The sequence below is a fragment of the Pyxicephalus adspersus genome, chromosome 7 (assembly GCF_032062135.1).
Source record: "Pyxicephalus adspersus chromosome 7, UCB_Pads_2.0, whole genome shotgun sequence".
Classification (NCBI taxonomy): domain Eukaryota; kingdom Metazoa; phylum Chordata; class Amphibia; order Anura; family Pyxicephalidae; genus Pyxicephalus; species Pyxicephalus adspersus.
Window position 1 is genome coordinate 47,982,082 of NC_092864.1, and position 22,035 is coordinate 48,004,116.

Genomic DNA, 22,035 nt, shown 5'->3' on the forward strand with positions numbered 1-22,035 from the left:
GTCAGACATCCATGATGAGCTGGCTAACAGGCAGCATGAGACCTTATCCAGGACAGATGGTACTGTAAGCCAAAGGAGAACCGGTCCAATGACTGACCCTTGAGGAACACCAACAGGGAGGAGAGTGGGCGAGGAGGAATTACCATTGAAGAAATTTGAAAGGAGCGGTCAGACAGATAGGAAGCAAACCAAGAGAGAGCGGTGTCACTGATACCAATGGAGCGCATGATTTGTATTAGAAGGGGGTGGTCAACAGTGTCAATAGGAGAGCAAAGATCAAGGAGAAGGAGCAGGGAAAAGTTGCCTTGGGACTTAGCTCTGATGAGGTCATTGGCCACTTTAGTAAGGGCTGTTTCAGTGGAATGGGCAGCTCGAAAGCCAGACTGGAGTGGGTCAAGGAAAAAGTTGGTGCTCAGGTAATCGGTGAGTTTTTTGTAGACAAGGCGTTCAAGAAGTTTGGAGACATATGGGAGGAGGGAGATAGGATGGTAGCTGGAGGGTAGGAAGGGGTCCAGTGAAGGTTTCTTTAGGATAGGGAGAATTATGGCATGTTTGAAAACGGAGGGGTATATACCAGTAGAAAGAGAGAGGTTGAATAGTTTAGTTTGCATATAGCAATTTAGTAGCATATAGCAGTTTAGTTTGCATTTAGCAATACAAATTTAGGGTCTGTGGGATTCAATAAATGTAATCATAAAATTTGGCAAACAGGTATATATGCCATCAGTGCACAAACTGCACAAACGTTTACTATCCATAAAACAGCACCCTGCCATACGCATATTAGACATGGCTTTCCAACTAATGTACAAAACCGCCATAACATCTTTAGGAGGAACCTATTCTCATTCGGCAGTATTTCTTGACATTGATTGGTATCCCAGCGCTTTTTCAAGCATACTTTGCATAATAGAAACGCCAGAAGTGAGATATCACAGAGAGGCTTATTTAGTTTATTCACAAAAGTTACCATTTTATATGGATATCATATCCTTTATATGGAACGCCACTGCAAATCCACATAATTAAATGGAATCGAATTGCCTGCTAAGATCATAAGAAACACTTTGCTAAATGTGCTTTCTGGTCTCCTGTGGCAAACAAACGCAGCCTTCCAAGAGCAGACACTTCAAGTGCACATTCCTATTTGGTTATGCTAATAATGTCATTTGAACTCAAATGAGTAATCAACATTACGTTCCTAAAGTCTTCTGTGACCCTCTGGTAGTTCTTCTTGAATGTTGGCCGAACGAGCGGCTGCCGCAGACTTCCCCAGCATGGAACTTCATAAGATCTCAGATGAATATTGTTCTTACTGATTTCTACAATTACTTTATTGAAGTAATAGCGACAAAATAATTCAAGTGCTTTTCACAAGTTCCCATTTGCAGAAAATAAAGGACTCATTATGTAATGAATTCAATATCGTTCCTTAACATTTTCAAAGTCTTGGATTAATTTATAGTTTTAGCTTCCACCACAGAGAGTACTGAGGCAGATAAGTTAAAGAACTGGGCTCAGTGGAAGGAGGGGGGGTGGGGGGGATTGTAAAGATTGCCTAATAAAATTAACCTTTATGTGAAAACTCAGAGTGGTGGCATACTACAAAATCATACAGAGCATATGTGCAATGGGAAATTGCATTAATATTTAAAGGAAAGTTGTACTGAGCATAATATAAAGGTTCAAATTGCTGACATCCATCCACAAATGCTGGTTTTCTGTCCTAAATACTCACCTGTAAAAACAACCTGCAAAACAACTGGTTCGCTTTTATTCAGAACCTCTCAGTCGCATATACTCACCTTCGTTTCATTCACAAAGGCTAAACAAATAGGAGTTCACACTGGGCTATGATCACTCACAATGTGAATTGGCTGAATCCTTTGCATCTCCATACCCCAAAGTACCAGACCTTAACAGAAAAAAATGGGTTTGATGGAAAGTTAGGTATATACAGAACAAGGAGAACAAAACAAACCTGTTGCCTTGCCCTGAATGATGATAACACCATTTTGCTTTATTCTACTATAATGTCATGACAGTAGTTTATATAGCTTTATTTATATTTATTTATATATTTATATTTAGCTTTATTATAGCTTTATTGCAGTGTGTTTTTCCAGAAAGTAAACTGAGACATGTATATTTTACAGATCTGAAGATGGAAAACAGAAGAAAGTGAGTACTATTATTTGTTTACCATATGAAGTGTGTTTTATATAATAAAAGAACAACGGTAAATTGTACAAAAATCTATCCAATACAAAGTAACATATTATGCATAATATGAAAATTTGCTTAGGGTGAATAAGAAAGAATTATTTACAGCAGTTTTTGTTTTACCCATTCAGTTTGAACTATAGGATCAGGAGCAGTATATATATATTACAACCATGTCTTGATTTTTGAGACTGTGCATATTATAAAAAAAATATGTGAGTAGGCATACACTTCAGAGAATAACACATATAAGCAGATTATGACATGAACGGGAAGTTACTAACATATGCAAATCTTGACTTTTGATGCTAAGTACAAGCTTACTTAGAGCGTCCCCACCCCACTGCCTTCCTCCTCGTCCCCTTCAGCTGTCAGCGGAGAAAGCCCAACTTAGTGGACTTAGAATGCAAGAAATGCGGGGAGGCATTATGACAGACTAAATAGGACTTGCAAACGACTTGATAAATGAAGTGACCTGACTTGGGACTCGACTTGGAAGAATTCTTGGTGACCTGAGACTTGACATGGGACTTGGTGTCAATGACTTGGGTCTCGACTTGAACTTGAAGGTTGACGTCTTAGTCCAACTTCTGCAAGTTACAGCTACTCTTGCTGTACTGATTTCTGCGCAGCCAGTAGTGAATACAGCTGAGGATATAGGGGGCATCAAACATCCTTCTGATTCAACTGTACTCTTTCATTGTTAATCTTTAACACTCCTTTTTTTAACTTTACTATGTTCTGGCTTAGCTTCATAAGCCTCATTGCTGACCCTAGACATATGTGTGAAGCCTACTTTGCAATGCAGAATGGCAGATGTCTGTAGGTCATTAAACTGGTTGAAGTAGAACTTCTGATGACTTTTTTAGATGACTGATATATATATTCTGTATATATATCTGTAACAATATAAATATAATAATATATATATATATATATATATATATATATATATATATATATATATTGTTTAAATTATTTATTTATTTACCAGTGTATATAGCTGTTTGCCTGGTTTCTTTAGTTCCCCCATTCAACAGGACTGAACATATTTGACCATATCTGGTTACCTGCTTCAAGCCTAGAATGCAAGCACATGAGAATTAAAGTTACTCACAACTAAGTCAGGTACAGCAATAAAGGTCAAATCTAATTGGATGCAAAGAGCAACAATTTAGCTAAGGCATTTTAAGTAGTATTGAAATTTCCTTTCAGTGTTTAGATATTCTGGTTAATGCTAACATCACATGGCTCTAATGGTGTCTTTGGCAAACATTTTTAGGGAAAAATGAATAACAGTTGAATGTAACTTTTGTTTGATTGACAGCACAAAGTTCTTTTGAGGCAGTTCAGCACTGGAGATGAAAGATTACAAAAGAGACAGCCAATTCGAAGCACAGATGAAAGTAGGTGTTTTTATTAATACATTTGTTTTTTTGTATTTGTCTGTTTTTGGTGTTTTACACATTATTCTCTTGAACCTGGATTTACCTAAATATTAAAGGGTTTGTCCCTGCATGGTTTGATTTTTTTTATCTCAGGTAGTTTAATAGTTAGGACAGCTAGTAGAAGTAGTGCCTACCTATTTTGTAGTCATACTGTCACCTCAGATTATGTATTATACCTCCTAGGATTGACCTTTATAGTATTAAAATGTCTAATACTTTCTGACAGAGGAAGGTGTCTGCGGTGGAGGCAATACCAAATGACTTGTGTTGTTTATAATATATCCTTTTATAACTTGGTTTAGTTTGATCATTTATCTAAGATTATATCGTTACAAGGTATGTAGCCTGAAGTCAGAAGAGAAGTCAGAACTGATGTAAGACCAGTATAGCGTTAGTTGACATTTCTCAAATTAAATAGGTGGGTGGCCATTGGCGACCTCCTTCTGAAACTTTGGTTGTCTGGCTACTATAATAAATCTCTGAATAATTGAGTGACTGACATAGAACCATTAAACAAATCAAAAAATCATGGTAAAGTCTTTAGTCCATGTCTAAAACTTGATTTTTTCGTAATGAAAATGGAGAAATGTCAGCCTTCATGTTTTTCTTAGCAAACAATTGCTGATGTTTAGAAGTCTATCTCTAGACATAATATTCATCTTTGAATAGATCAGATATGAGTTTTTCCCCTTTGGGGGGGGGGGGGTGTACAATATATACCCATCCATTTGTCCCGGTGGGGGAAAATCCAAAATGTTATTTGGCCAGTCCAAAGGAAAACCTTCCAATGGGAACACCTCTTCTGGAGACATCTGTCTATCCACTACTGCTGCATCTATGGACCAGAAATTGAAGAGAATTTCCCCAATAGCACACAGACAGCAAAAATATTTCCAGACATACTTAGTTGATTTGGTTAGACATACACTTTAATAGTTTTAGCAAATAGTTAATTGTATTTTGTAGTGTTTTTATATATATTTGGATATCAGTGTAAATAGAAACATTGATACAATTGCAATCCTCTGGTCTATTTATTGTAGCATTAAGTAGTTGTGTATTTGGAAGGATCTAATCAAGATTCTGACTGAGCTGAAGATGAGGGTTGACACCTGTTTCTATTTCTATGTCAAATTTCATATTCCATTGTATTGTTTTAGCAGGGGGCACAACTTAGGATAAATTACCATTGCAGAGGTCAAAGTGTAAAAGAAACAAGAAAGAAAATTGGTTGGTTAAGTGGCTGTTTCAAATGGCAGTAAACTATTTTCAGAGCCAAGCTTCATGTTGTTCCGGGTCAGTTTACTTGTAAATGGTTTTTTCTTTCTGTATCAATGGTTCATGAGTCACAGAACATGAGCTGCTTCGTTTGTAAAGGGTCACATCACCTCTCTTCAGATTTACTTGGGAATCATATACAGTTTATACAGACTTAAAAAGAGATACAACATCTGTTGTTTTAACACCAGCTAAGGTTTCGTTCCATAGGAACATGAAGATGATGCTTAACAGATTCTAGAGTGGGTAAATTTATAACATTGCAAATAACTTATAGTACAATACATTGTTATTCTAATTTTGCTCCATTTAATGTTGTATATGTACTGCATATATGTTGAATGTTACTTCTACTTTATTGCCAGTTGATATAGTTTTTTTTTTTAGTTTTGGTGATATTCATTTCAGTTTACCCTTTGGCTGATCCTGAAAAAAGTATTTTTGTAGAGCGGAGCTGTCATCTTCTGATTGTCCTTTCAGTGATACCTGTTCCCTAAAAAAAATGTAAAATGCGTCAGAATGGTGTCAGGTGGGAAGATGGGGCAAGATCGTATGTTCTTGTATTTCTTGTATAACAATATTGTATGAGGGTTAAATCAAACTTGAAGCATGCAAGATGCCTTCATGTACCTCAATAGACCTGATTTAATAAAGCTCTCCAAGGCTGGAGAGGATACACTTTCATCAGTAAAGCTGGGCGATCTAGCAAACCTGGAATGGATCTGGTCCAAATAGCCAATGGCTTTGAAGAAATTCGTTCCAGGTTTGCTGGATCACTCAGCTTCACTGATGAAAGGGTATCCTCTCCAGCCTTGGAGAGCTTTAATAAATTGTGCTGAATGTCCTGAGCAATGCATTCATGGCAGTGATGTATGTATCAGCAGTCCAGACTACAACGGATAGGCTAATGGTGTCTATGCGCCTATTTCTGGGTTGAGAAATGTTGGGTGTAATTGAGGCAGCAGCTATTGGACTTTTAACTAGCAGCACTAATGAAAAGTTGAATATTGCAGTTAAAGTTACATTTTTTAGTGTTCATCTTTAACAAATGTAATTCAAAACAAAGGGGTAGCTAAACTCTAACTGATGCTTTAATGTTCAGCAGATGCTGCTGCTTTCAACCTCCCAATGGTTTCCATTATATAATAGAGGCCCTAGTTCTGCACACCTGCTTTAGGCATTGTGAGGTCACCCTATTCCCATTCATGTATTTTATTTTTTATAGAATGCAGTACAAGGAATCAGAACATCCTCAAAGTAACTATTAAAGAAAATGGTGCCAAATTTGGGGGAGTGGGTTTGGGTACCAACAATTTTTGTTTGTGTTCATTTATTTATATTTATTTAAAATCTGCTTTTAATTTTGAGAAAATATTTGCCTTGTGATTGGACTATTGTGTAGATGTTCATCTATTACAATTGTGCTCATTTTGTTTCCTAACAGTTCTGTTCAAAGTGTACTGCATTGATCACACATACACCACCATTCGTGTGCAAGTGGCAGCCTCGGTGAAGGAAGTGCTCTCTGCTGTAGCCGATAAACTGGGCTCTGGGGAAAGCTTGATACTTGTAAAGATCAGTTCTGCAGGAGGTACTGTTTGACTATCATTCCCTACGTACATAGAAAATAATTTAAAAACTCAAGGTTAAACACACAAATAGCAATGGTTTTATCAAAGTGTTTGAGATAATTTGAGTTGATTACAAACAACAGTACGATCCCCCACAGAGTAAATAGACCAAGCTGGGTGCTGGAAGTAGATCTTTGCTAAAGACGGCTACCGTGCTGCCTTGTAGGGTAACAGTATGGCCAATTCCCAAAATATTACCAAAATGATCATCTAGAACTGTGCAGGAAAACGACTCGCTTAACAAAAATGGCCCTTCACAGAGCACAATGCCCTTGTGTTGTTGCTGAGCAAATGACACACTTGTCATAAAAGGACTAACATAATGAGAATGACCAAAGTGCATACACAGCAGATGTTTGCTATTTTCCTTGCACAGCCTTTGCTTAAGCTAAACCTGTTTTTTTTTTCTTTTTTTTCCTCAACTGACCATGTTAAAATTTATTTTGTAATTAGGTTTTGCTTTTTTAATTGTATGATAAATGTCATCCCACACTATAAAAATACAATATCAATCATATAGCACTATACACGCCAAACATATGTGTAACAACCAATTTACATATAGTAAACAATTTTATTATTAAAACTGATCATTCACATTAGGATTTTAATTTACAATTTGCATTTGCTCCACCAAAAAACTATGTAGAGCAAGGCATACCAGATAAAAATACAATGAAAAATTGTACTAAGAATTTCCTTATATCATTCAATATTATATATGTACAGTACATTAATGTAAAATACATATTCCAGAAATATGTAGAACATAACATATGTGAATTTATATAGTACAAAATATACAGTAAACAAAATGTACAAATGTAAATTATATTTAATATAAAGATTTATATATTACAAGGGATACATATAAATATATATATATATGTATAATATAATATATATAAATAATACATTACAATATATATATTATAGGAGATACATAGCTTATATATATTTTTCAAGACCTTTAAACAGCATATAGTAGTATATCCCATAAATTTGTCATAACAGAAGAAAATGAATAGCTTTCCTGCTATAGAATCCTGATCACATTTTGTCATATTGTTCTCCCAAATGCTTTATAAATTATCCAAATCCAATTAACCATAGGCTGCAACAATAGCCTCTCAGAATATTCAGTGGACTTTTTTTTATACCACAGGTTCTTCAAACAAATGTTGGAGATGAGAAATGAAAAGCACTTGCCCTTTTATATCAACAATGTGTGTAGTGTGTTTAGATTGTGCAATATCGTACGGGATTTAGAATGTAAACATGAAGCAGAGGTGACACACCATTATTAACCATCATAACCATGGCAACCTGCTTACTTTAGACCAGCTGCCAGAGCTAAATGCAATAATCGCTGCTATGCTGGAACGTGCCCCCCTCCCCAAAAAAAAAAGAGCAATGAATAGGAAATTGGCAACAGTTGGCATCATTTTATACCTGTTATATTTTAGTACAGGAGAATGTGGTGCAGTATTTGAAAAAATATAATAGGAGTTTTATAAAGTAAATATCTATACTACGGAATTTGTATTTTATAATATAAGCAATTGCTTTTTTTGGCTATAATATATTTAAAACTGATATTGTCATGATACAAGCTTTTGTATTTCAATAGTTTTATTAAGTTTTTTTAAGAATTTTGATACAAAAAAATACACAGAAGGCAGTAATTACATGCACAGTATTATAACAAATAACAATAAAATCAACACCCCCTTTAACAATCTGAAACTTGCACAATGAAAATAGAAAACAACAACGAAAACAAGTTAGGCTACGTCCACACGTTTTTTGTTGTTGGAAACGATCTTTCACAATCGTTTCCAACAACAAGCGACTGAAAGATGAATGAACGATTGCTGCACATACAGTGTTGTTCTGCGAGAGGAGAGGGGAGAACAAGCAAGCACTCTCCTCCCTTTATTTTCATTGCGGTCGTTTGTTTTCTGTCGTTCGTGGATCTGCCAGGACGGATACATGAAGAACATCAGACGACCTCAGATTTTTGTCAAAGATGAGCCCTGCGGCCCGAGAATCATTTGATGTGTGTACGACGCATAAAAAAGGAGTATAGGGATCAACAAAAAAAAGTAATAGAAGAGTATGATAACACAGGTCAACATGTCATTTTCATCAGATATAATTTTATGTGGGCCTTGTAGTATTTTTGATGCGGATTTCAAATCTGTGTTGTTTTCAAACGTCTAGTTTTTGTGATGCAGCTAATATATATTGTGTGAAATTCATTATAAATAGCCTTAACATATTACAACGACGAAAATGATAGTTTTCTTTTTTTAAGGTTAGAGACCGCACTAACTGCTTTTGATTTCATTTGTCATCATGCCTAGAAAATTGCCTTAATGATCCAGACAGTTTCTGTTACGTGTGTGGTTCATTCACAACGAAAACACAACACCGCCAAATTACCACAGAACTTAAAAAGATATTCAAATGGAGTATAGATAAGGCAGCATTAGAAAGAACACATTAAATACCATATTATATAATATTTTATATATTATACAATAATATGTTATATAAAATATAATAATAAATTATATACCATAATATATCAGATTATATTAGAACATAAAAGTAAATGGAAGGAATGGAAGGGAAAGGTAAAACTCTACATCTACTGGAGGCAATTAAGAGGGATATTGATTGAATCATAAACAAAGTAGAACTAAACTTACCTCTCATCCATCTTCCCTTGGTCTTTGCACGCGTGCAAATAATAGGTATGCCAGGATTGTACACTGAGCCGCACATGTATATTCAACAGAAGATTATGAACAGTTAGGTAAATGTGTTTTATTGCAGAATGGATATTGCCTGTTCCTTCTGCAATAAAGAGCTGTCTGCTCCAGATTTTTTGTTTATTAAGCTCTATTTTAATGGATGGCACATCTATATCAAATAGGCACAAAGCAGTGCAAGTGGAGCTTTAAATAGCAGATTACTTTACAAATGCAATAAATAGGGTTATAAATAAGGACAAATAAAAACAATTTAATTTAAAAGAGGTTTCATGACTTCCAGTCCCCACATTATCATAAATATACATGCAGTAGCATATTAAACAATATAACTAGTTCCATAATCAATACAATTTTTTCATTCACTTACATTTTAAAAAATGGACATTTTATGGCAGTGGGTGCAGATAAAGCTTTTTTTTCTTTGCCATGTGAACTTTATAATCATTATGGGTCTGGGGTAGTGTGGGTACCTATGGATGCATGGAATCTGAATAGTTAGCCTAATGGTTTCTGCACATCCTGAACCACTGTAATCTACCAAAGACATTTAATGTATCAAGTTAGGGTAACACATCTCTTTCCTTTTTAAAGATAGATGGAAAACACAATACTCAACCCACATGTGAACCAAATATGTCTTCTTCTGTCTCTTAACAGTAATGATAGTGTGTAAGCACTGACAAAACCAATACCGTAGAAATGAATAACTTTAAAGATGGTTTTAAAACCTGTCGATGCCTCTCTAAAACACACCTCTGCTAAGTTAGGGCTAAAGCACATTGTAGAGGTAGTAAACAATTATATAGTAGCAAACTACTCTTTAAGTGTTATGCTTTCCAGATCTTTAGCATAATAGCATAGTAAGCGGGGCTGTACAAAGCAATTATGTCAATCAAACAGAAAAAAGCCTTTGACAGATCCTCAGTCATGTTGATCTAAGAGGAGGCGAAAGAAATCTAATTGTATGATTGACAGATTTCCACTTAAACAATGACTAAAATGTTGAAGTTGGATTTTCTTGACTGTTATGTTGGCAAAGTAGCCGAGTTTGTGTAAAATACATCCAGGGGAGAGCAGCATCTGCCATCTACAAGCACCTCCTTATCATCCAATAGAGAATTACCAGTTTTATAAAGTATTTGAAAAGGCTTTTTAGGTAGACAAAAACATTGTAATTAAATTACACATAAATAGGTCATGTATCCTTTAAGAAAGGCATTGCCAATATGGCTATGCCAGTATGGCATGTTTTGTCTCTGTTATTCTGGCAAATTGTATCTGTTTGGCTATTGTTTAGATGAGATAGTGCGTTTTATATTGTTATCCTCTTGATCCAAACAGAATCAAACATATGGGATCCCTGGATCTGCAACATGTCTTCCCCAGATTTGACGCCATTAATAATATAGTATTTATTCAGCACAGACATATTACACAGCACTTTACACAGTCCATAGTCATGTCCCTAGCTGTCTCCCAATGGGGCTCACAATCTAATGTCCCTACCATAGCCATATGTCATTAACACAGTCTAAGGTCAATTTGGGAGGAAGCCAATTAACCCAACTGCACCAACACAGGGAGAACCAACATGCAGATAGTGTCCTGGCTAAGATTCAAACCTGGGACCTAGCACTACTAACCTCTGAGCCACCGTGCTGCCCATTATCATGCTTTAAAATATATGTCAAAACATTATTTTTAGTTGTAAATAGAATAGTGAAGGGGAAGGAGCTATTGTCAAGTTTCTATTGCCTATGTCTGAATCAGAATCTCGAGTGATCACAAAAATTGCCTCTCAAATCCTTCCTAGTTTTATCACATGCTTTGTTTACCAGGACCAAGCGCTGATGAAGGGGGGTCCTTTGCTCCCTGGAGACCCATGAATTTTTATGATCTGCAATACTGGTCTTATACATGCTTTCCTACTTTATCACTAAGTTTTTTCATTTGCTTTGTGTAAGAAATGCATCCCACATTAGCACCCATTGCAAAATGCTGGAAACACCTTACTGCAAAGCATTCAGTGCAATTTCTATCGATGCACCTGAATGCTCTAAACCGAAGCAACAAAACAACATCCATTGTGATTGCCAAACTGCTTTGAATGGAAAGCTTCTGCAGTGCATTACAACAATGAATACATGCAGTTGTTTGAAGCTGGTGATAAAGCAATGAAGTCTAGGCATTACTAGGGTAGTACATTGGCTAGGCTACAAAGCCATCTGCATGTATTTCTTCTAAATAATTGCAGATTAAATGATATCACACTTTAAAGTTTGTACTTGGCTATGAATGTGTCAAAGGCATTAGATTGTAAACGGAGTGTAATATGAATTGTGTAAAAGATGCAGCAGATGATACATAGGTAACAAAATTCAGTAATTCATGGCAAACAAATATTCTGATATGACCAGAGTAATGTGGAATCTAGATATGGTATTGTATACTGTATGTATGTAAGCAGTATGTGGGCAGCACGGTGGCTCAGAGGTTAGCGCTCTAGCAGCATTATCCTTTGCAGCGCTATGTCCCAGTTTCAAATCTTGGCCAGGGCCCTATCTGCATGGAGTTTGCATGTTCTCCCCATGTTTGTTTCCAAAAACATTTGGATAGGTTAATTGGCTTCCCCCCCAAATTGAGTTTAGACTGTTAATGACATATGACTATGGTGGGATATTAGATTGTGAGTCCCCTTAAGAGACAGCTAGTGACATGACTATGAACTTTGTGAATAATAATAATAATATTAATATGTATGTATGCATGTATATATATTATATAGCAGGCTGATTAAACACAGTATTTTCGCGGACTGACTGGCGTCAGCCCTACACAGTTTCCTTTTGCTAAACCACTTAAATGCATCCCATATCCTATTCTCTAAAACAATTTTTAGCAGTATATTTACTAGACCAAAAGGTAGCAAATAAAATAAGTTATTTATTGGGATTTGCACAGTTTTTCGATGTGCCTTCAAGCATATCACAATTATATTGATAATATATATTGATTGATATATTAGTGCACTTTTGAGATTATTTATAATTCCTTGCCATGTACAGGTTCATTACAGGGGTTTTAAGGTTTGAAGTGTACCTTCCAGTAGCCATAAAATCCAATTGACACAGACTTCATGTAACTTTAGGGACTGCTCCAGTATGAAATACATAAGGAATGAGGAACTCTAAAGCCATGCAAATAATTCAGTACTTGAATATTTTGTAAATGACAGATAAATCTGTTCTTGTCTTTCAGAGAAAGTAGTTCTGAAACCAAATGACATTTCTGTATTTACAACACTCAGTGTGAACGGGCGTCTCTTTGCTTGTCCTCGAGATCAATTCGACTCTCTGGTATGTAGAGCTGTCAGAAGGCAAACTGCTTTTAATTTTTTTTGCTTTGAGCCCAGGGCTATTAACATCAACCACGTATTAGGAAACAGTTATTCCTGACCCTCCATTACCTTTATTGCACCCAACACCCAAGATGTGCCATTATACAACTGATATCGTAGATCAGTGTTCATAAGGTTGTTAATTAGCTTCTGTCCACATAATCACTAAAAACAAATCATAGTGATCACTGTGGTGGGACATAGCAACAGCGTGTCAGGGTAGAGACATTATAACTAAAATGTGTTCTATGATAAAGAAGTTCAAATTTATTTGTGTGTGTGTGTGTGTGTGTTGCATTATCATTATAAAGTGCTAGTTATATAGTGCTCTCTTTTGTTTTAACTATACTCTCAAAATAAATTCTAGCTCCAAGCTATTGCTAAAAGGTCCTATTATTAAGTTTGCTAGAATTGATTTAAAATAGGAGAAAGTCAATTTAAGATAAAAAAAAAAAATAATTTTATTTCCTGATAATGAACAAACTGCTATGTCTGATATTACTTGTCTGAGACAAAACATCTGCACTGTTTTTCTTTTTTTCACCTGTGCTTGTTCCATAAGGATAACACAATTCTATTCAGACAATTCTATTTTAAGTAATGTCAGTTTCTTGTGATTTAGACACCCCTTCCAGAACAAGAGGGCCCATCAGTTGGTACCATGTCAACGTTTGAACTCATGAGTTCAAAGGATTTAGCTTACCAAATGACAATTCATGACTGGGACCTTTTCAACTGTGTTCATGAGGTAAGTTGTATGCCTGAAAATTTCATAGCTTTGTTCCTTATATGATTTTTTTTAGGATAAGACTTTTCATAGACATTTAAAATAACAGTCATAATAACAGGCATATTACACATGTTTCATACACAGTGCATTTTTGGTAATTATGTAATAAACAATGTGGTATTATAACACTGCAGGGTTTTCAGGAATTTCTTGTTCATGCACAGAAATCTTTGTCAATAAACCAGTAACTATCAAAACAATATCAAAACTAAAGTTAAGGAACAATACTATAATTTATAGCATTATTTTAGATTATATCAGAGTTTTGTCTCCTGGTTCCTTCAAGGGTTACTGGGAGTTCCATAAGCAATTAGCAATTTTTGGTTTTCAAAAGAAAATTCTCACTGACCTAAGTGTCTTTTAAAGTATCTTTAAATGTTTAAGGGTTCAATTCTTGCCTCTGGCCAAATTGAAATGATGATTTTCCCTCTGGCCACCAATACAGACCACAAGCATAAGTGACCCTTCTACCACTAACACAAGAATGCCCACCAATGTACGATGGTATGTTTCCTACTTACCATCAGTGTAATTGGGCACCTCAGGTATAAAGTAACACTACACATTTAATTTCTAAAATATTACTGAAAGTAATTATCATAAAACAGATTCTTTATTTTTTATTTTAATTCAACTTACTGTTCACATAATGTAAGCTATATATATTAGCAGGGGTTTCCTTCATTCCTCCATGGTAAAGAGTTTTAAACATACTGTGATATAGTATACAGTAGACTTAGTTCTGGTATACACTGATGGCTCACTAACCAATAATGCAATACTGTTGGAGATCCACCCATTCACATCTGCCTTATACATTGCAAGGGGCAAACACAGTTTATAGTTCCAAATCACCCAATAAATATGCATAATGGTAGTCTAAGTGGTTGGCATCACCTCCTGCCACAATATCCATCCACAGGCCAAAAAGAGACCTAAGATTACCTTATACCTGACTAAATTGGCTTAAAAGTGTGATTGTGGCTATGTCTTTTAAAGACAGTGATCCTATGTCTCAGACAAATGTTCAGCATACACCTTGTTAGAATGTGTGCAATTTCTGGGGCCTGCATGAATCCATAAAACAAATAAACTGTACTGTACATAAGTTTTCTTCAGCCAGACCAAGTGTATATTAGTGACTGATTTTTGTGCTAAGGACCAATCTGTCCTTTTTACTGTAAACCTTAGGTTGACCACGTTTTTTCCAATGCTCACTGTTGGGTTTGATAGAGGCTTTTTGTGATGTGCCTCACAATAAATTAGAATGTCATTGTAAACATTTAAAGCTGCAACTTTATGGGCTTTATTTATAAAACAGGGAATACGACATTCCCTTAAACATTCCCTAATGGTAATCTTCCAGGTCCATGTGTTTCAATGCCAGTAACTGATTCCCACCAGGGAATCTTTGAGGGAATGTCAGATTTCCTGTTTTATAAATAGAGCCCCATGTGTTCCCTTCCATGTGCTCTGGTGTCTGTTGGACAAAGGGTAATGTCTAAAATTGACACTTTTCCCTGGAGCAGAATATGAAAGTAAATCTTTTAAATCAGACACCTTTCTAAAAAGACAAAAACAGCATAACAATACCACATAGAGGTTGTAGACATTCCTTATTCTATTCTGTAGATAGAGATTGTGGTTTTAGATACATTGTAAAAATGTATTTTTAGGAAATTGTTTTCCTATCACTGTTTGAAAATATTTTACAACCTTCCTCACACCAGTGCCTGATGTGATTTTAATAGTAAAACGATTTGTCAGCATGCTCTTGAGACCTTTAGTCAATAGATCCAATGCATTCCTATGTAACAAAATAATTAAACAAAAAACATAGTGTAAAAGCATTTGTCTGACATTGCCCTTGGCCTAAAAATGTCCTGCAAGTGCAGTTAAGTAATTTTTCCATCCTTTCAGCTGGAGCTAATCTATCACACCTTCGGAAGGCACAATTTTAAAAAGACAACAGCCAATTTGGACCTCTTCCTGAGACGTTTCAATGAAATCCAGTTTTGGGTTGTGACTGAGATTTGCCTGTGCCCTCAACTCAGCAAGCGTGTTCAACTTCTGAAGAAATTTATTAAAATTGCAGCCCAGTAAGTACTTTTAGTGCAATTTCCAAACGAGAAAAAGCGAAAAAATATTATCTAGGGGTCTTTTTATTTTCTAAATGGATTGTTCTTTTTTTTTTGCACATTCAAGTCGCTCATGCCTTGTTATTTTCTGTTCACCAAAGATACATTTTAATAAAGATATAATGTATAGCAAAACATTTCTTTCAAAGTCCACCAGAAAATCATTTGTGTTTAGGCTGGTGACTGACTAAAAATCCACAGTGGGCCAACAGTATGACCCCTGACAGCCTGGCTCTGCTCTCCTGTGGTTTGACTATTTAAACCCGCTGGATAGAAGGCTGCTTTTTTCCTCTCAAAATCCTTTTCCCTCTCAGCAACTGCATTAAAAAAAATGCTAAAGGTGTTTTTCTTCAACCGTTTACAGCTTCAAAAATCAGCAGGACACCGAAAAGAAACAAAAATCCTTTAAAGACATAAATTTCAAAATGTGTTCAGGTTCAGCAGCGGGATCCAGGAAAAAATACTTAATTACAACCAATTAAAAATATAACAATCTTCAAAGACAATGGAATTCAGAAAAAAAAAATCCTTAAGCAGAAGTGCTAAAGGGCACGACAAACAAAAACACTGGTGGGGCTAAGTGCAGCGGCTTAGGACATCAGGTTAACGTTGTGTATTTTTCCTCCTAATGTGGTTAATTTAGTCCTAGAAAGAAAAAAACTGTTTACTTTCATTTTACTAGAACTTACACAGGGCTAAAAATAAGAAAAAAAGGCTAAATGTGCTTTTTAGTGGCGGGAGTTCCCTCCGAGAGTGCCAAAGAACAAATTTATGGAGACAAAAGACAAGTTGGCACAAATCAAACAGGATTTAGGGCTAATTTCTTAAAGAGACAGCAGATGGCATTCCTTTCGTAAGGAAAAATCTAATTCATAAAAACAAAACATCTGAGAAAGTATACTTATTGGGTAAGAGATAGATTTTAACAATTATCAGCAGTGCAGTTTCTGGGCATCATTGATATAAGTTGGTAGCTAGGGCACTGCTGTTACTGCTTCCCCCAAACCCACATTTTTTCTCACCTGCCCAACTCCTGCTGAATTATGTGCCAACGGAGCTGTCACCAGCTGTGGATTCCATTTCCTCTGGCCAACACCAGCATTGGCTCTTATTTGGGCTCTCACCTGCCTCCTCGTGGCACTGGCACTACAACTATGTGTGCAGCCAAAAGATACAGTGGGCCACAAGCCATCAGGTAGGACAGGTTGGTGATTTGTTTAAGCTTTTTGGGGAGAAAGAGAAAAAAAATATGTGACTCCTCCCTGGATAACATTTCTAGGCCAACACCAATGCTTTTGAATGGGTTCAGAAAGTGTTTTTTTTTTTTTTTTTTACAACAAAACAAATTAGTTCCACTGTCACATTGAAATTGTTATACATATACAATTATTTATTTGCTTATGTGTGGATATTTTGACCTTTAGAGAACAGAAGAAAAGTAACTCACTCCCCTCTGAAGTAGTTAAACGGCGAAATGCGTCATTAACGGAGGCCGTTTTCTTCTGTTCCCTAATGTTCAATATATCTTCTGACAAGCAAACAAATAATTGTGTAAGTGAAACAATTTGAATGTGACAGTGGAACTTTGTATAGAATCTATTTGATGATTTTTTAAATAAAATTTGTTTTTGTTTTTATGTAATGTATTTTCTAATCCGGGTTCAATCCTAGTGGTTTATTGTCGGTTTCCACAGGGGTTGGCAAAATTATATCTGAATTGACATCAAAGGAGAATATCAGTTTTTGTGAGGTATGGTACTGATATTGGATCAGTTCATACCAAACGTACTATTAGGGTTGAGGTCAGTGCAGACTATTAAAATTCCTCCACACCAAGCTCAAAATCATGTATTTATGGAACTAATTTTGTAAACGGGTACAGCCATGCTAAATTGGAACCTTTTGAAAACTGTTGCCACTAGGTTGGAAGTACCCATCACTGGAAAAAAGTGGCAGTATGGTACCAATAGTTCCAGTAATTCCTCATTTTGCCAACTTGTGGCAAAAAAAAAATGTAAGGGTTCTTAGGTTGCAAGGGATTCCACGATTTTGCAAGGATTCTCATTTTCTTCTCCACTGGGACCCTACCACTGCTCTTATTAATGTCCCTAAACAGAGTTTTGAGCAAAACAGGATCAGACACTCCTAAGATACCAGTTGTGATTTTCCCCTCTGTTCCAACCTATAATGTGATATAATTACAGAAGAATTGTGTTTCTGTTTAAAAGACATTACAGGGTTTTTTTTTCTTTTACAGCTGCAAGGAATACAGAAACCTGAACTCATTCTTTGCAATTGTTATGGGACTAAGCAATGTAGCTGTGAGTCGTCTTTCGATGACATGGGAGGTAAATATTAAATGCCAGATATGTTTTCAATGCTATGTACTAAAAAGCTTTCAGAAATATTTGCATATTTACATTGTGTTATTGGGTATTACATGATTTAGTACATTGTCTTTCATGTATATAAAGGAACATCATGCTTACACTTTTCACAGCTGGACAAATTAAGGTCCAGTTTAAATGTTTAATAAAGAAATTGATAGGAAGTATGGGAAATAGAAGAAGGTGGAATATTCCAAACTCAGTATACGGGCTGCAAATGCTTGTCAGGCTAGAAGTCATTATTGGGTCTCAGCATCTAGAAGCATCGCACAGAACCTCTTCTAAAACTGCAGACAGAAACTGGAGGTTCCAATGTATTTTCTTAACAGTTATGATGCAATTAGGCACCCATGGCCTTCAGCCAAAGCTTACACCCTTCCTGGCCAATACACCAACTTTTGGATATTGCCACCATCTGGCACTAGATCTGCTCGCAGTGCAATATCTTTTTAGTCAAGTCCCTTTCCCCCTAAATAGGGCAAGATGAAGGATGAACCCTTCTGGTACAGGGCTACCAAAAGCCTGGTCTAGCCCATTGATGGCAGTCGATTGACCAACTAACTAGACAGCAAGAGTTCTCTGTACTAAATGCCCCACATATAACTTTACAGGCTCCCTCAATAGTGACTGGCAGGTAAAGCTAACACAGATAAAAAAGCCATAAACACCATGCTTCAAAAGATGCCTGACCAAATTATAAACACTTGTCAATAAGGAGGGATTATGAAACAAATTTCTGCAAAAATATACAATAATACTATTCTATTCTTCATTTGGATAGAGCTGCACTGTACACAGGTGTGTTTTAGAAACTCAGATATTTTACTAAATTATACAGTTCATTACTGCTGTATGCAACTGGAAGACATTCATTCCATCAGTTTAATGATCTTTCATTACTTTTAGCAATACATCGTAGATTGGAACTAAAACAAAACTATCTAGTGAACCCTATTAACAGCCACTTGGCAGTTCATTTGTTTTCATCAAGCAACATAATTGTTTTTACATAAAAGGAAGAATGGAGCCTTGTTTTCCTTTGGAGAGCAAAGTAACAGATATCAGCAAATCCACTCCTCTTCCAAATTGTTGTCACATTAAATTCTTCATTATTTGCTAATCTCCTTTCAGAATTTAGATTTTGGCAGATATGTATCAGCTTTGGGTGCCTATTAACATGGCTTTGAAGGAGATTATTTTTTTTAAATAAATTTTCATTAGGCTAAAACAAGGAAAATATTTTAGGATGAAACCAAAGTGAAACAGAGTGTAAAATGTGCCTGTCAGATTTGTGACTACAATACACATTACACATTATTGCATTCGTAGAGCTACAAACACACATCCAATAGTTCTCGCCCGATAATCGTCTCAGGGCCAATATCTGATGAGTATCTGGCGTGTGTACAGCGCCCTTCGTCCACCGTTTAAAGGACCGTCATGGCGGATCCACGGACAACGAACGATCCTAATGCAAGGGAAGGGGGAGAGCGAGCAGCAGGGTGATGCTGTGTCGTCCTCCTCCTCCCCTCTCCATAGAGCAGAATGGTGCTGTATTTTCAGCACTTGTTCATTCAATGTGCAGTCCTTAGTCATTGGAAAGGATCGTGAAAGATCCTTTCCAACGACTATAATTGCACGTGTGTATGCCGCTATAGTGAAGCACTGAGATGTAATACATGAGCCAGGCAGACTCACATCAGGAGGGATGCCTATTCTGTGCAGTCTTATTACCTTGTAAGCAGCATTTCCAAAAATAAAAAAAAAATTTTGTTTAAATGACTTAGACAAGCGTATAGTAATGCGTATATATATACATATAGAGAAGGAACATAACTCTGGCCTGATAGACTATCATAGGAGAGCCGGGGTGATCCAGCAAACCTGGAATTAATTTCCTAAATCATTTGCTATTAGTTGATAAATGTTATCAGTCCTGTACCATATCCATCCCAGAACTGCTACAGCACCAAGATTCTCTCATGATATGATTATATTTCATTTAATGTGATTGAGTATTCTATGCAAAGTGAGTTTTCATTGCATTCACTAAGCTAGGTGAATCATCCCTTTTAAACTGATAAATAGCCCTAACAGGTGAGCAGCCTAAATTGTTTTAGTAAATCAGCTGCATATGTGTTAAACTAGCATGTTGGTGCAGTGCTGTACCCTTCATTCTTTGCTTTAGTATGTTAGACAGCCTATTCAAAAAAATTGGCCGTAAGAGAGAAAGATAGAACACAATGATGATGTTATGACCATGATTATTGTCCAGTTACAGACCGAGGTGACCAGGCTATATTGCTCATCCTCTATGTAGTGTACAGGGAGGTCTTGGGTACTACAGGACATGGCTATGCAGTCTGCCAGGGATCACAAGACTGGCTATACATAAATATATATCAGCTTTAGTTTAGCTTTAACTAAATATAACCCAGAACAGAAGCAGATTTGTTTGCAGTCATACCAAAATCTCCTTATTATTATAACATTGTAGCTTCCTGGCCGACATTTCATTCCAAAAGGTTTAAACCTTGGTGAATGTTTCTAGTGATAGTTTTACAAGTAATTTCAGCATGTACACTCTGCTCAACTACTTAGCAGATGATTAAACAAAATCATGGAACACCTATACTGATACCTGAGACGTTTGCAAATGATCATCTCCAGCAATTAAAATCTAGTTTCTTTACTGAGCTGCTGGTTAGTTTTTAGTCTCTCGCAGATCAGGAGTTAATGGCAATGATGTTTATAGCAGTAACACATTTCAAGCTAAGTAAGGCTACAAGTAATGTGGGTGTTATCTCAGGATTGCTGCTGACCATACAAATGAGTACCTGTAGTATGCAATTCATCCTATATCTACCTATAATTTCATTCAGTCAACATTTATACTGCAATGTGGTAGCTCCAGCACCCTCATGTTCGATAAAACGTGCTATAACCTGGAATTTCTCTTTATCCTCCCACTTCCACAGTATGTTCCCCCTCCACTTTTACTTAATTGGTCTATTTATAAACTTGCCATAGGCTGAACTACATCTGGGTCTTTAAATGCACATCCCCTGTTTCATCTGTGCAGGGATTGTGCTGTAGAACATCCGGTAGGCTGAACCCAGACACCCCAGCTCTTCATATTCTTCTCATCTGCATGAAAACAGCCTTTATAATTGATTCACAGTACCCATTCCTGGCTGAATAATTTAAGCAGAATCCCATTTGCTTGCTTGCCATTTTTATCTTCCTCCCTAGTTCTGAGATGCCATATTTTCCTGGATCAGCTTTCTAATCATTCTCACTAGTTTTCATTCTCCAATTATTGCTCAGACAATTTAAATGGCAAAATGTTTACTGATCGCAGTGATTGTTGCTCATAAGTCATAATGCCAATGTGATTAGTATTTCAATGTTTTCACAGCTAGCTTGTGAATATTACAATGCAATTATCATTGACAGATGCATATGCATAAAGAATGCTGGAGGGTTTTTTTTCTGCACTTGGCAAATCAGAAAATAATAATTGTGTTTTGTTTATGTCACCAGTTAGTTTCAGCGACAAGGTTACAAATATCAATATTAGCTGCTTAATGAACACACCCATTTATCTCTATTGCTGCAAAGGATTTTAAAGCGTGCTGCAGATTACATTATGTTATTACTTTGGATTGTTCAAATAATACATTTGAATCAAGTTAAAAAATTCAAGTAAAATAAAATAGGAGGGCCTGTCACTTAACAGGAGGTATAATGATCCAAAGATGAATAGAGAATAGTGGATGATGGATGGTAATTATTGCAGGGGGAAGGAAATAGAGCACTTTCTTTATGACTAAATCCATCAGGCATTATATTTTTGTTAGTGCTTTTATCATTTTAAAGGAACAGATTGGTGGAAGAAACCGTCCGAAAAGTGGACTTTAAATTGGGCAAAACTGGCACCTAATACCAAACCATCCATCTTGT

At 36.1% G+C, this 22,035-nt stretch overlaps 1 protein-coding gene across 6 annotated transcripts in view; it reads left to right on the forward strand.

Annotated features, from left to right (window-relative positions):
- Nucleotides 1-22,035, forward strand: part of RAPGEF4 (Rap guanine nucleotide exchange factor 4) — a 169,480-nt gene that overhangs the window by 127,939 nt on the left and 19,506 nt on the right. For all 6 annotated transcript variants that reach the window (XM_072418341.1, XM_072418342.1, XM_072418343.1 and 3 more), the window contains 7 exons: nt 2,157-2,181; nt 3,551-3,629; nt 6,394-6,540; nt 12,619-12,716; nt 13,380-13,505; nt 15,468-15,646; nt 17,943-18,033. In XM_072418341.1, coding sequence (XP_072274442.1) covers nt 2,157-2,181; nt 3,551-3,629; nt 6,394-6,540; nt 12,619-12,716; nt 13,380-13,505; nt 15,468-15,646; nt 17,943-18,033 — 745 coding nt within the window. The remainder of the gene's footprint in view (nt 1-2,156; nt 2,182-3,550; nt 3,630-6,393; nt 6,541-12,618; nt 12,717-13,379; nt 13,506-15,467; nt 15,647-17,942; nt 18,034-22,035) is intronic.